The sequence below is a fragment of the Pempheris klunzingeri genome, chromosome 22, assembly GCF_042242105.1.
Source record: "Pempheris klunzingeri isolate RE-2024b chromosome 22, fPemKlu1.hap1, whole genome shotgun sequence".
NCBI classification, from domain to species: domain Eukaryota; kingdom Metazoa; phylum Chordata; class Actinopteri; order Acropomatiformes; family Pempheridae; genus Pempheris; species Pempheris klunzingeri.
Genome location: NC_092033.1, coordinates 11,918,379 through 11,933,756, shown reverse-complemented (window position 1 = coordinate 11,933,756; position 15,378 = coordinate 11,918,379). Strand labels below are relative to the sequence as shown.

The window sequence follows — 15,378 nt, the reverse complement described above, 5'->3', positions numbered from 1 at the left end:
AACACTGCCCCCTCATGGTCATTACCAAAAAGGTTTTTACAGTGCATCAGCGTGGACTGTGTGTTCATAACCCCACATGTTCAGAGGCCAGTACCATTTTTCTTTTCTCACAGTTGTTGCCCCTGCAGGTAAGCTGTGAGCTGCAGGCAAGACAATTTGTGGCTTTTGTTTTGTCCCTCAGAATGCCATCTGCTGTCAGCTAATGTGTTAGTCATGTGAATCACATGCAGACAAGAGTTACAGCTTGTCCACCGAGGCGTTCTACCAGCTCCCTCATCCATGTAAATGTGCTTTATGTTCCGCAGGCTTGAGAAAAAAAGAAAGCGAGAAGGACATCATACCTTGGTTTCCCATCTGCTGCGAGCTAACATTCAATCAAACATATGGCAGCAGCAGAGCGTCATCCAGCGCTGTGTAGATTAATCAAACCTTTGAATGCCACTAGATTAACAAGATTATGTTTTATGTCTCCTAATCAAGCAGGCAGAGCCGTTTGTTGTTGGGTTCTTCCGCCCCCGCTTCCCACTTTATTTCCTGCCATCATATTTTTGGAGCATTAAAATGGAACACGTGTGTGCCGCATTGTTGACAACTTCCTTCGTACAGACATCAAACACCTCTAAAAGTATCCAGATTAACAGAGTTATGGCTCCCACGTGTCCACTCAATATTTTTATCGCTGCTGAAATGAAATTGGAGCACTGGGGCTGCTGTTTGTGATTGCTTTTGTCAACAGGGAATTTTTAGCTGAAAAAAATGCACTGGCCTCTGATTCAAAAAGCTTATGATAACTGCGCACAGATACCAGACATCATTGGTTATTCCAGCAGCACAGCGTCGATAAGGAATAGTGGGCTCTTATCAGCCTTACAATGATAGAATAAATATTTTAAGTATAAAACCTGCAGCCTCTATTTGAATAATTAATTATTGCTCTCTAAGCTACTGATTGAGCATGAGTGTCTTTCTTTCACGCAAGACCGTTACTGGAATATTATCTGTGTTTTATTTTGGCAGATGCAGCCTTAGAGGCAGAGCCAAGAAAGCAAACCATCTGAAATCCTAAGCACCTACACTGTCTATTATGCACTTTGGCACCACAATGGGGAAATGTGTTTAATGCACATATTCTGTGACAACAAAGAGCAGAAAAGGCTGTGGAGGAGAGAGTATAAAGACGTGGAAAGGGTCTTGACAGCCTTGAATCAAGATGCTCTGAGTGCTCCTCACGTTGTTGGTGGTGGTTGTAGCCGTTTGTCTCTGTCTGCCTCGGCCCGGGTTTCATCGTTGCCTAGTTGCTGCACGCTAGCTGCAATCAAACAGGCCTTTTAAGTCAGGACTTTGCTCTTTGTAATGCTGAAATTCTGTTAATTAACCAAGAATTTGAGTCAAAACACATGACAAAGGCTTGTGCAGGATACATTAAAGAAAAAACTATTATTACAGCTTGGATCTTGTTACAATAAACCATTTTATAAACTTATCTGGGATCTTGATTGTTTTATGATAAAATTGTACTCAGAAGTTCAGTTCTTTGCTGAGGTCTGATAATATGGGGACAGTGCTAAAACGTTGCCCAACTGGTTCAGATACATGAGAAGTCAGATGATTGTAAAGCTGTCAATAAGGTTTCATCTAGATGGTAACCACAGATTGGTGAAACTCTCTTAAGATTTTGGTCTAGGGTTAAGGCTATGCTTAGGTTTCTGGTTATGGTTAGCAGTACCCAATGTCAAACAGAGCGCACAATGCAGAAACAACACGTATGAATCTCGCAATTGTTATCTAATGTTACAATCTAGACAGATAGCTCTGTGCGGCTGTACTTAGGCACAGTTCGACTTGCTACAATGACAATGCTACAGCGGTAATGTTTAGCAGGTATATGGATGACAGTATTCTTTTTTGCATGTGTGTTAGCATGTTAACATTTGTGCTGCTAACATTTAACACAAAGTACGACTGAGGCTGATGAGAATGTTTTTAATTTTGCAGGTTAGGTGTTGCAGGACCTGGTATAGGATACCTAAGTATTGGACATGTTAAGATTTTGACCTGATGGAAGATGAAACTCAGAGAATCACCAGAATTATTAGAATTCCAAATTTCAGTACAATATTTTTGCGCCAATCCATTCAAAGGTTTTTGAGATGTTACACTCAAAACCACACATGTCAACCTTATGGTGGTGCTAGAGGAGAAGTCTGGTGCATTCCTCAGGGGACCATGAATACCTGTACTAAGTCTTCTGACGATCCATCCAGTAGTTGCTGAGAGATTTTAGTCTGGACCAGCTGACTAACCATGCCTACAGCTGACCACCCCTAAAATTAGGCTACAGAAACAGAAACTGTCCACTGTCCTCATCCATCACAGTTTACTGGTTCAGTTCAGGCAGTGACCTTCCTTACTAAGTTGTGCGCTTGTAGTTTCCTTGTGCAGTGAGGTAGGTAACTGTTGGCTTGTTTACAATGTGTCAAATATATTCTGACTGCTCATTTCTAGATCCTCTACTTTAATAATGGCAAGGTTTTTGTGTTCCCAGATATTAATAGTTAACTTGGTTTGTGTGTACAATGTTATCAGAACTGTTGGCCCAAACAAGGAAAATAAACCCCAAGTTGAAAGAATACATTAAGCTGAAAAGGATGCTTGATCAAGCTAGAACACTTTTCTACTAAAACCATCCACCTCTTGTACTTGCACAGGTTTGGTTCTGGCTCATGGGATGCCATTATGCTCAGTCAATCAATCGGCACGCCAGTCAGCCCCTCATCCAGTTAGCCAGTCACCTGGTTATACAGTCAATTGGAGAGTCACTCAGTAACTGAACCAGTCAGCCTGTCGAGCAGTCAGCCAGTAGCTGAGAGGAAAGTCCAGCCAAGAGGGCAGGCACTACCCAAAGCCTGATGATTTCCAGATGAGAGCCCAGACAGCCTGGCCTGAGTGGAGAACACACACACACACACACCAAAAGAGAGAGAGAGAGGGAGGGAGAGAGGATGGAGGGAGGGAGGAGGCAACAGAAAAATGAATACAGTGAATGAAGGAGTGGATCCTGCATATGAAACCAATGCATGTCAAATGCCAAAACTCAACAGTCTGAGCTTTTTTATCCACCATTGTGATGTTCGTTTCTTTGTGAGCGTAGCTCGAGTTGTGTGAGTCGATCTGTGTTTGACGATAATCAACATGACGCAGTGGTGGGCTCTACTCATCGTGGTTTACCTGTCCGTCTACCTGGCAGCCACTCAGCACCGCAGGAAAGGTAGGTGGACTTGGAGAGGCTGTGCAGACTCACCTGCTCCATGCAGACGTTATATCTAACTTATCTTGTTCAGGTCACAATGTCAGCATCATGTAAAAAGCTGATTTGAATGATTCATTATTCACAAATTGCAATGATTTGCATCCTCTTTTAAAACCTTAGAAAATGGAAACGAACATTCATGATGGTTTAAATCCACGTGTGTGTATATGTGTGTGTGAGGCTGTGAAAGAATGTGTTTATCTTCAGAATATATCAGAACCATTGCGACATGCGGGACATCAACAGATAATTTTCCAGTGAAAAGTGATGGCCTGTTGTTACTGGATCCTCTCACTGAGGAAATTCCTTTCTCAGCGCTCACATAACTTGAAGTATTTGGATAAGTCACAAGATACTGAAACCAGCAACAGGAGGGGAAAATACTGTGACTAATGATACCTCTACTGTTTTTGTTTGTTTATTTTAAATTAATTTAAACATTTATGTCTCGTAGTTTTATTGCAAAAAAAAAGATACATAACAAGTATTGATTGGTGCAGCTTTAATTTTTTTATGGCCATTTAAAATCATGAAAAAGCAACAACAACAACAACATATATATATATATATATATATGTACAGTACAGGCCAAAAGTTTGGACACACCTTCTCATTCAGTGCGTTTTCTTTATTTTCATGACTATTTACATTGTAGATTCTCACTGAAGGCATCAAAACTATGAACAAAAAACTACTTAACAAAAAAGTGTGAAATAACTGAAAACATGTCTTATATTCTAGTTTCTTCAAAGTAGCCACCCTTTGCTCTGATTACTGCTTTGCACACTCTCGGCATTCTCTTGATGAGCTTCAAGAGGCAGTCACCTGAAATGGTTTTCACTTCACAGGTGTGCCTTGTCAGGGTTGCTTAGTGGGATTTCTTGCCTTATTAATGAGGTTGATACACAGCCGACAGCCCTATTGGACAACTGTTAGAATTCATATTATGGCAAGAACCTACCTTTAACTACCTCTTGAAGCTCATCAAGAGAATGCCAAGAGTGTGCAAAGCAGTAATCAGAGCAAAGGGTGGCTACTTTGAAGAAACTAGAATATAAGACATGTTTTCAGTTATTTCACACTTTTTTGTTAAGTACATAATTCCACATGTGTTCATTCATAGTTTTTATGCCTTCAGTGAGAATCTACAATGTAAATAGTCATGAAAATAAAGAAAATGCATTGAATGAGAAGGTGTGTCCAAACTTTTGGCCTGTACTGTATATATAGTATTCTAATATCCAGTGTCAAATCCTATCTTGTCTTCTCTGCCAATAATAAGTGACTTTATTGCAGCTTAGCCTCCTCACAGTTTTATTGAGCATATGAATACATAATAAATACTATATTTTCTATCTGAATTGATAAAAAAGTGCAGTTTGTTTGGATTTTAACATAATTTAGAGATAAACTGAAATGCTAAGCAGTAGATGGACCACTGCGGCAAACATTTTACTCTCGCCGTGTCCTTTTCACCCCTTTTTACAGTTAACTACGGGGATCCAGACGTCCATATTGTTTTTGTTTTTGTTTGTTTTTCCCTCTCTTCCTTGAAGCCATCCCTCCAGCCAGGAATACCATTTAGCCCGGCTAATTAATGGATCTTTGTTTTTCCCTCATCTCCTTGCAAGCAGTTAGCAGGAGATTACAAGTTCCCTGTCTGTGCATAATGACACCGGGGGAAGCCTGCCCATCCAAACACTGATTGTTTGGAGCACTGGGGGAGGGAGGGGAGGTATGACTAGGCTTAGAGCAAGCGGCAGGATAAGCTGGGATGTTGTAAGGAGGGGAACGTACATTAGATATTCAACCTGAGAGAGAAAAATGAGGAAAAGACAAATCAGCTGAAAAATATTAATCGCCTTATGTTTGTTTGTTCCCCTGCATTAACATGTTAAAACCTTACAGTCAAACACTTACAAATCTATTTCACTCTGTAATTGGGAATCTAGTGCAGGGGGCATTTGATGATGATTTAAGCTCACATTATGACATCAAAGTATGTACGCCTTAGTTGCATGGTGTTTGAATGTATATCATGTATTTCAATGCCTAATCCTTATCAGCAAAAAATATTGAGAAAGAGACTAAACTGTGGCATTTGTCCGAATATAAGTTTCTAGCTTAGTCTACATAGCTTATGTTGCTGAGGCAGAGCGAGTCGTCCAGCAATCGGAAGAGTTTCATCCCTTTCTCCTCTAAGTCCGCATGTCATAGTGTCTTTGGGCAGGACACTGAACATCCACTTGCTCCTGAGGCCTAGCTTCAATGTGTGAATGTGTGTGTTCCCTCAAAGTTAGATTCCTCCCGTATGAATGATGTGTGAACGGGTGAATGAGGATGTAACGTAAAAAGTGATCTGAGTAGTTGAGATGACTAGAGAGGCTCTATACAAACACAGACCATTTACCATGTCATATCAGAGTTACCGTTTTAGAGTTACCAGCAGTTTCATTGCCTAGTTCTCCTCTCCTCTATTCCCTCTCTGAACTGCAGTGACCCTTTTCCCACTCCTTATCATCACCTGACCTCCACACCGAGCCGCAGACCTGTTCCCATCGCCCTCACCAGCTCCTCAGTACACACAACTCTTTCCTCACTTCCCTGCCAGATTTTCTGTTGTGCACTGCAGCCGTAGCGTTTCAACCATCTTCTGCCCGCCTGTATGCCTGCCTTTATTCTTTGCCTGCTGTTAAAACGTGCAACATTAAATTACTTGCAGGGTTGTTTTTTTAGCTTTATAAATGTTATAAGTCACATGGTCTGTTTCTTTATCAGTGGCAGTGCTGTTCCTCCCAATATTTTCATTCCAAACTGCTGTTTCTCCTGCTGCAAACATCAAACACACACTCCTGCATGCCCATGGACTATTGCATTAGAGCAAACAATGCCAGAGAGTAGCAGATAACTGCTATGTAAATCACAGGTTATTAATTTTAAATGTAAATCAGCACCGGGATAGCCTCTAAGCTGTCATTTCTCTGCAGCTCCTCCATCCTTTAGTAACATAACCCTTGTTCTAATGAGCACACTTTCCCCTGGGTGGTGTTTTGTTTACATTGACAATGCTCCACTGAAGCTGGAGTGTCTTTTCTGTGTCTAATATGACTGCCCGGGCGTTCCCTATCGTTCATTTGGGAGTCACTCACTCAATGAGGAGTGTAAACTATCACCTTGTACTCAGAGCTGCAAGTCAGTGTTGGACACAGAGAAATTCCCTCAATACAGCTCCTGCCAAATTAAGGAAGGCATTTACAAGCTAGGGCTTTACTTAATGTACATTTTTTTTAGGATCTTTTTTTTAAGTCAATATGAATATGTGTTTACTTTGTTCACTGTTGGTGCTCTTGTCTCTCTTTTTGTCTGATTGTGTGTCAGTCCACGAGAGCTGTGGAAAAACCAAAGTCAAATTCCTTCTATGTGTTCACATGCTCGGCCAATAAAAGCTGATCCTGATTCTGATTGTGATGAAGGTGGAGCCAGGAGACAATTAGCATAGCTTAACATAAAGACCAGATGTATAGCGTGAAACACGTTGCTTTTGTGAGTGTCCGTACAAGATCCTAGAATACAGATTCACAGGTTGAGTCGTGCTCTGTACCACAACCACATGTGGTTTAAACGTTTTTTTGGTGGATTAAAAAAAAAGAAAAATAAATAAATGTGGGTGGAGTTGCACTGGGGACTAGTATTTCTAAAAATCCTGGCGATGACGCTGTTTGGTTGGGGTAGTTTTCAGGGATGACAGGCTTGAGATAATATCTTGAGGATTACATGAATGTGCCACAGTGGTGGGTTTTATTATTCCAACACTGCAACACTGAGCCACAGATTTTCTTTACATTGTGAATGGTGGCTGGATCGCGAAAGCAAAGCTGAGCTGAGACTGGCAGTCACCCAAGCAGGAGGCAGGTACCCTAAGAGATCAGACGGTGCATGTGGTTTTGGCTGGCCGAACAAATACTGTAAAGCTTAACGTATCTGGCTTGCAGCAGGGTTGATTATTACTGCAGAACTGGCAGGGCAGAACGCTGTAGACGAGATGAGAACAATTGGGTCTGAATTCGGATGAAGTCCAGTGTTTATACTGTACACCTCATTAAGATCAATGTGTGTGATCTGTGTGTTGGCTTACACACTGGGCCGAGCACTGGCTGGCAACCATATATGCTGTGGAAAAAACCAGAGTGAGATGTCTGGAGGAGCTCAAAGGAAGGTTTAACTTACTTCATTATGCTGTGAATCCCCTTTCAGCTCTAATCAACTTTGCTTTTCACTTAACTCTCCTGAAGCAGCGTCATCAAATTGGTCTTGGAGTCTCATACAATAGGAGGCTTTATAATATGAACATATTTAAAGAGTCAGGGCACCATTAGTAGTCGTATTATAATCAGTATGGAGGGGGAAAAGTGGATGGGGTTACTCTGAGCTCCTTGTGTGACCTCTCTGCTGTCTTTCCTTCTTTTCCTTTTTATTCAACCCTTGTTTATACTCGACCTCCCGATGACTTTCCATTACAAGTGGGAATGTCTGCTCACTATCACGCAGGGCTGCTATGCAAAAATAAGACCACAAATATGGGGCTGGACGGTCAGGCCAGTTCGTGAATCATCCCTTAGACAAAGACATGTCTTCCTGGTTTCATTAAGAATTTAGATAATTTTGCTTCAACTTGCTGTTGCATTTTAAGCCAGTGAACCAAAAGATGTCTCTTTGAATACAAAGCATTTCAATCTTTCCCAGGCTTTACAAGTCTTCATAGAAAGAAAGCACTGAATTTCAATTATTTAAAGAGACAATATCACTAGATTACAGGAATAAGGAGAATGGCATAATAAGCAGTCAAATCCAAACATAAAGAATTGCAGACATGAGTATTAGAGAGAGAAAAAGCTCAGTGTCCTCTGATTGGTCAGCTTCCACAAGCCTGGGCAGGCCCCGCTCTGAGGGGGAGCTACGTTAGCTGAGCCACATGCTAACCATAACATAATAGATAATAACATAAAACAGGCAAAACTTATAGCCTGCAAGTCTGAAGTCGGGTACGGAAAGTATCGATCCATTCTTGTGCTGTGTCGGTAACAGTACTCATTAACACGACACACACACATACAAACACATAGCAGTCGTGTCTGCTGTGTCGCTGTGAAGACATTTATGTTACAGGTTCATCCAGAGTGAAGTAAATCTGCTGAGTTTTCACTTCCACACATGGTGGATGGATAAAAACTGTTGTGTGGGCCTTTGCAGCCAAAAACAGATTAATTTACGTGCTTTGCTCGTACCTTTGACACGTCATTACCAGAGCTAGGGTTAACCACATATAGCAGTGAAGGACAGCAAGATGCATTCAGGTTTCCAGTGGGTAGAACTGTGAGCCTGCTGAAGGAGCGAAGGAGTGCACGTGTTCAACCGATCCCTGCGTGTGACGTCCCACACGTGGCCATATCTGAACGTAGCGTTTTCACACACATTTACTGAAAGATGGAGCAGGAGAGAAAGAGAGAGGATGGTCGTTTCTCATAGTTTGATGGTCTTTAGACATTTAAAAGTGCTTTTTGCATAATATGTCCCCTTTAAAACACAAAAACAATTCTGAGGAATAAGAGGAATTAACAAAAAAACTTAAAAGTATAGTAAAGCATCAGTACCTCAAAATTAAACTGAATACTTGAATAAACGTACTTAGTTACTTTCTAGCTCTGGATAAGAGGTGTGTGACCATGTGGAATTGCCTCTGGTTATCACTTCCAGTAAAAAATTTTTGAATTTTATGCTATTTTTATCATAGAGATGTGGCAGTAGCAACGGTTCCCACCAGCTGAGAGCGAGGGGTTTCATTCCAGCCCTATCTGCACACCTCAGATTACGGGGTTTCCGGTCCGCTACACATATGGACTCGCTTTGAAATCTGACCAAATGAGGTCAGCAACACCTGCCCCTCTGTGAGCGGGGATATCTCACCTCTGGATGCACCGGCCACTGCCACTTGTAAATATAGGAGCATGTGTGGCTCGGGTCGAAAACCAATTACCCTCTGCACAGCTGGAGCCAGATTCTATCCCACCTGCATAATATTTGAGCAGTAATATATCTGTGTTTACTCAACCGCTGGCCCACCCACATGCATGCCACGTTGGATAATGTGCTCCCTAATTTCTTGAATACGCGGGAGATCCACTAATCCAATTTCCTGTTCATATGTGTTCTAGCTCTGTATCCATCTGCACACAGGATAAAGCGTGGGACATATTCACTGATCAACCCCACGTTCCAGCGATCGGTGGAGGACGTCAACCTGCTTTTTGAGGTCAGTTTAGATCCTGTGGGTTTAGAAGTGTTGAAATAGTTCAGGGCTCATTGCTGGAATTTAAGTATGTTGAGAATGTGCAAAATATCTGTCCAAGTCACTCACTGTCGTCCACTGCTGAAAGCTCCTGAATGAAAAACTTTTTTTTTTTAAAAACTGCTGCTGCTCTGATAATCACAAGCAGAAATGTTAGGTATGAGTTTTCTTGATGTTAATGAACATTTTTCAGAATCTTACGATGCCCTCAGTTCACTTCTGAAAGAGGTGAATAACTAATCATTCAGTCATTTGTTTGGTTAGTAGTGCAACTAGATAGTTCTTGGGTTCTCTTCCCAGATCCTGCTAGCTGGTATGCAGATCCAAGGTGGGGAACACTCCATGCTGATCCCAGATGAGGAGCTGGCCTCCCTGAAGAGCGTGGACAAGCTGATGGTGATCTGTGATGACGTCCTGCCCAAGAGGCTCTCCGACATTCGCCGCCTGACAGCAGAGCTCTACCAGCGGCGGCAGCCCCTGAGCTGGCAGGACTTTGAGAGGACGGTGCTGACCCTGGTGTACAGCACTCAGACGCTGGCTCGAGTCAGCAACCCGCAGCAGAGAGGGGCGTGGACTGATGCTGTGATACAGCTGTTCAGAGCCGTGCAAAAGGATCTCAGACCCTCTTGAGGTGATGTTTGTGTACAATACAAATACAAATGTACATACAAATCTTATACAGTAGGCAGAGCGGTATATATTAATTGTTATTGTGTACTACTTTTGCACTTAGCATGCAAAAACATGTATGTCACCTCAGTGTATCTCAAGTGTATTTACTCTTTCCACTAGCTTTTATCCACATATTGCTTGTCCACATTTTGTCTTCCTCAGCTAATGGAGCTGAGTCCACTCATTAGCTCAAACAGATGAGCCTTCCAACACATCTGCTGAGGAGAAAGCTAGAGAGTGGACCTTGAATTAATAGTTTTCAAGGTCGAAAATGAGACTGAGGAAAAATCAATACACTTGTTTATGATATTCAGCGATGCACAAGCTGCCAGTAGTAATTCACAAACAGAGCGCTAAATATTCTAAGAATAATATTCCAAAGATTTCTTCTTTTTTTTTTTTTTGTTCTTCTTGAAGCCGTCTCATCACTGCCCACAATGTATTTAAATGTTTTGCAGCATCTCCTCCGTTTCATTTGTACAATGCTTCGTGGGACAGTAGTGTGCATCGCATATCTGACATGGTGACAATAAATATCCTTATCCTCCAACATATGCTTTTATCACTGACTGCGATAAACACATTCCTTTTCTAAAGATTTAATCGGAGACAGAGCCTTCAAGATAATATCACAGTATGTCATTTTTATGTGAAGTACATCAACATGTTTCTAGATCATTTAATTTGGGGTTTTTTTTTGGCCGTTATCCAGTTTAACACTAGTGATGAAGACAGGAAACAGTTGGTGAGAGAAGGGTAGGACGTGCAACAAAGACCCATGGATTTGATTTATTAAAGGACTGAATTAAGCTCCTAAAATGCAGTTGTTTTTCACTGTCAGTCTTATCAGATTCTAACTGTAATACATTATGTTTGATCCGGCTTATCTGTGCGTTATATGAAAATAAGATAAATCCAGCAACGAATCTGTGTGTGAACCACAGGATGGCATTATTAATCAATCAACTGTGTACCCATGAGCTCCAATAAGCTTCCACTTGCATCATGAAAGTGAGCACTTGACTATAGGCAAACGATGTGGGTTTTGTAATGGGCTCTGGCTAGTTTGCATACTGACTTTTCTGATAATTCTGACCTTTGATCTACTTTTAAAAAGAAAGAAATATGCAGAATCAAACTATGAGCGGTATATTAGTTTGACAGCTTGGTGCAGAGTCACCTCCACCCCCTCTATGCTGACTGTGTACGTGTTTGATGTCATCAAATTACTTTACGGCGGCATTAGATGCTTCTTTCCTCTGTCTAGAAAAGATTGCTGTGCTCATTCAATTTGACAGTAAAAGCCCTTTTGAACGAAAACCACAGATTCGTACTTAAGAGTCTGTGTACATCAATACCACTGATTGCTCATTTGAGTAAACTGTAAAATGTTTGATAGATATTTGCTTCAAAGCTACCCATTTCCCCACTCGTTTTGGGAAATAGGTACTTGCCGTAATAGGCTTTCCTGCAGTTCACTCCTCTTGGAGTGGATAGAAAGTATATATCTGGTTTGTGCTGTTTTCCCTCCTCCACTCAATTGGTTTTACATTTGCTTACATTTTAGCACTTTGGTTCAATTCAAGCCTTTTTACCCGCCTTTGAAACGCTGGTCTGCCAGCGTTTGTCATTTCCTGCCACCAGAGCTGCATGTTCTCCGCATAGCATTTAATTTCTGAAGATGTATATGATGATCACAGAATTTTTTTTTTCTTCTTCTTGCAGGATTTTCATTCTCTCTCTCAGCATGTCAGCATTCATCCGATGCCCAAGCTACTGGCTCTGACTCAGGAGGACTGACTGATGAGGAGGTGAGGACTGTATAGCAGAATTTCCTTCCAAGACGGAGGATCAGCCTTTTGCTCCCTGCGCTGCTCTAACGATGATGATGATGATGATGATGGCTTTTGGGATGTTTCTGGGCACAACTTGATGGAGCATAAAGAAGCTGGGACACTGAAGAAAACAGCTCAGGACTTTGCTCCCACGATTGAGTCTGACAGCAGAGTTTCATTAAAGCATTCCCACCCTCACAACCGCTGTGCTCCATCTATCATACGTATTTTCCCATATTGTAATGCCTTATTGTTTTGGATGGTACCATTACTCACCTCTGGCATAAAGCGCAAAAAAAGTCCTTAAATCCTTGTGGCAAAATGTGTATAATGTTGTATTTTCAAGTAGTTCAAGTTTAGTTGCTTGATGCAGATGTTTTTATAGGCTTAAAGCAGATGTGGTTTTCTGAGTGTCTTAGTTTTGTACTCAGTAAATATATGAAGGATTGTGAAATGTATATAAGTATACTTGTGGTGAAATTGTAAAATATTTGCTCGGCAAGTCATTTCATTTTGCTCTGTTACTTCACTGAATATAAAAATCAAACCGATAGTGAGTTACAGCCCTTCTCGCACGCTTTAATTGTCTTAAAGTTTTAAAATGACTAACTGCTCTGCTTCTCTTTATCTCCATCTCCTCCTCAGATTTAATAAGAAAGATTATTATCTACCTGAGTTATTGACTTATCAGTATGCATCATGAAAAATGAGTCTGTAATATTTCACCCCCTTGGTGTATTATCCCTAAATGTCACGTATAACCCTCAGCGGCGTGATGCATGTTGAGAGAGCAGCACCAAGTGGCCGCAGACAGAACTGCTGGCTTGGAGTTCTTCATCTGAAACTTCATGTTCTTAAAACTTGCAGTCACCTTTATCATGTTTACTATAATTTTTTTTTTTTGATAAATGTGTGATATTTCTACCAAAATAGGGAGATAGCTATAAAAAATGCCCTTGTGTATGATTTTCTATCATATCATAACTATATTATCTCCACATTGGGACATGATATCATGCAGTGCAGTTTAACCTAAGCCCACAATATTTAACAGTAGTTGTTGTTATGTGCCAAGCCACCAGTGTTAAAACAAATTGACACAACAGTGACTTATTTATAATATTACATTGCAAATATCTGTCTCACTTCTTAACACCCAACTTATGTCTTTTGTAATCCAATCAAAAATCATTACAGCTGAATTACATTTTGTGGCAAAGCATAGCTCTTAAATGATCATACATGAGCAAGAAAACAGGTGGATTCCATCTTTCTTCTTACCATAAATACAAAGAACATAACTGTTCCTTTTCAAGGAAACTATTAAACCTGCCTATTTCTCATGGTAATGCACCTGCTCCTATGTATAATATAATATATTTTTATGAAACAATGTGTCTGTAATTTGAGCTTGATCATGGTCACTAGGTGGCAGCATTTCCAAATTTGGCTCCTACTTGGAGCCTTACTCCTCTTATCAGATACATGATCTTGTCATTTGTTATTGATTTGAACAGGAATTTTGAGGAATAATGGGGGACAGCTGAGCTAAATGTAATAGAACAACATGTAAAAGAAGTAAAAGTCTTCTCTTACTGTCAGTTCTGAGTCTATGTGCTGCATACATGCACGCTGTATGACTTCATTAAGAGCTCTTGAAGTCATTACAATGTATTTTTGTTACCTTGACACAAAATGTGGGCTGCATAAAAAAAAATAATTTAAAAATCAACAACGTGGCATTTCTAATTTGGGCTCCTTTTTTTGTGTGGTGTGGTGTGTTGGGGGAGAAGGGGTTTGCTTTTGAGGCGGCTTAATTAGAACTGAATCTTGTCAAATCTGGAATGTGTCCTTCCTATTAGAAATATTTTGTGATCACCTCCAGCTGAACACCCAGTTGTTTTAACTCATGCTTATCAGCTGCATATGTTTTCCCCACAGCTGTCAGACATATTTTCATGCTTCAAGTCTCCGCTGGCAGAGAGGGACCGAGGAGGCATCACAATGTGTCACACGCATACACATTGTGCCTTTCTGCACCAAATTAAACAGCTCAATACCTTATCCATGTGGTTTATAAAATGAGCGTACGGCAGCCTGCCATAATAAAACCTTTTAAAGATTTCATGGATTTTTCCCTTGTCTGCCAGTCAGACGACTTGTGGTATAGCTTGGCCTTGTTTTTCCCGGACATCATGAGCAAGTAATTCAGGATCTTGATCTCAGGCATCAAACACTCCCGGCCACACCACTGAAAACATTCCTCTGGCAAAAAAAAAAATCAGCAACAGCCCTTACAGACTTCTTTCTCTGAAGATCTTTTGACACAAGATGTTCTTGTGGAAAATGTAGTTTTCATAACCAAACAGGGCTTTTTAGAGAATCGCTGTCATTCCTCGTGAGCAAAATGAAAACTGTAACTCAAAAACTCCAAATATGACTGCACATTAGGAGGTGATTTATGAGCTGCAGCCGCAAGCAGGGTGAGGTCATGAACATGTGCCCATCAACTAGTGTCATGCCTGTGTCTTGAGTGGGTGATTTTGCAGTTTTCTTGGTCTGGAGTCTCCTTCTAAAAAAATGCAATCTTAAAGTTACTCAGCATTATAGCAGATCATTAGTGGAAACCACATCTCTAGAAACAGTCCATGGTCATTTTTGCAGCCCAGTTATTCTAATGTGGCTACTGTGGTGTGTATAATAGTAGCTGAGAGTAGAGGAGAGCTGGTGCCAGCGGGGGAAACTGGGGAGGGGTTGGTTGGATGGGTGCATAGATGGATGGACAGAGGTGGAATGTGTTAGTCGGGGAGTGGGATACCTCGCTGTGTCGGAGAGCCAATTACACAGCGTGAGTGAGAGCAGGCAGTCTGCTCAAAACAGCCTCCTGCTCTCCCCGGCTTCCAGGAATCAACACTGTATTTCACCAGAACATCACAACAGCCAGGAGACGGTCATATGAAGTGAATAGAACTGAAGTAACAGTGTTGTGTGGGTTTTTATTGTCCTGATACATTTGGAATCTGGATTCAAATCAAGTTTTTGACAATACCTAGTTCATTTATGTCATTCAAATCCTATGAGTGAAGCCAATTCAGCTATCACAACCATCCCACTCCTGGGATACTTTTCAGCTTTCCCACCAAGCTGATTTGTTGGGGATAATATGTTTTTGATACAGTGATGGGAGAAAGACAGTTGGCAGACCACGGGATAGC

General features: G+C 41.1%; 1 protein-coding gene across 1 annotated transcript; it reads left to right on the top strand.

The window, feature by feature from the left end:
- The first annotated feature begins 3,149 nt into the window (after positions 1 to 3,149).
- Positions 3,150 to 12,710, top strand: LOC139222178 (protein FAM180A). The gene is made up of 4 exons (XM_070854157.1): positions 3,150 to 3,268; positions 9,523 to 9,620; positions 9,957 to 10,287; positions 12,054 to 12,710. Exons 1-3 carry the CDS (start codon positions 3,193 to 3,195, stop codon positions 10,284 to 10,286), a joined length of 504 nt encoding a protein of 167 aa, XP_070710258.1. The 5' UTR covers positions 3,150 to 3,192; the 3' UTR covers position 10,287; positions 12,054 to 12,710.
- The last annotated feature ends 2,668 nt before the right edge of the window (positions 12,711 to 15,378 follow it).

Excerpts from the sequence above, each read along its gene's own strand:
- LOC139222178 (XM_070854157.1), top strand. The coding sequence starts at position 3,193 with ATGACGCAGTGGTGGGCTCTACTCATCGTGGTTTACCTGTCCGTCTAC. Across the intron at positions 3,269-9,522 it reads CACTCAGCACCGCAGGAAAG|CTCTGTATCCATCTGCACAC; the intron begins GTAGGTGGACTT and ends TATGTGTTCTAG. Across the intron at positions 9,621-9,956 it reads ACGTCAACCTGCTTTTTGAG|ATCCTGCTAGCTGGTATGCA; the intron begins GTCAGTTTAGAT and ends TTCTCTTCCCAG.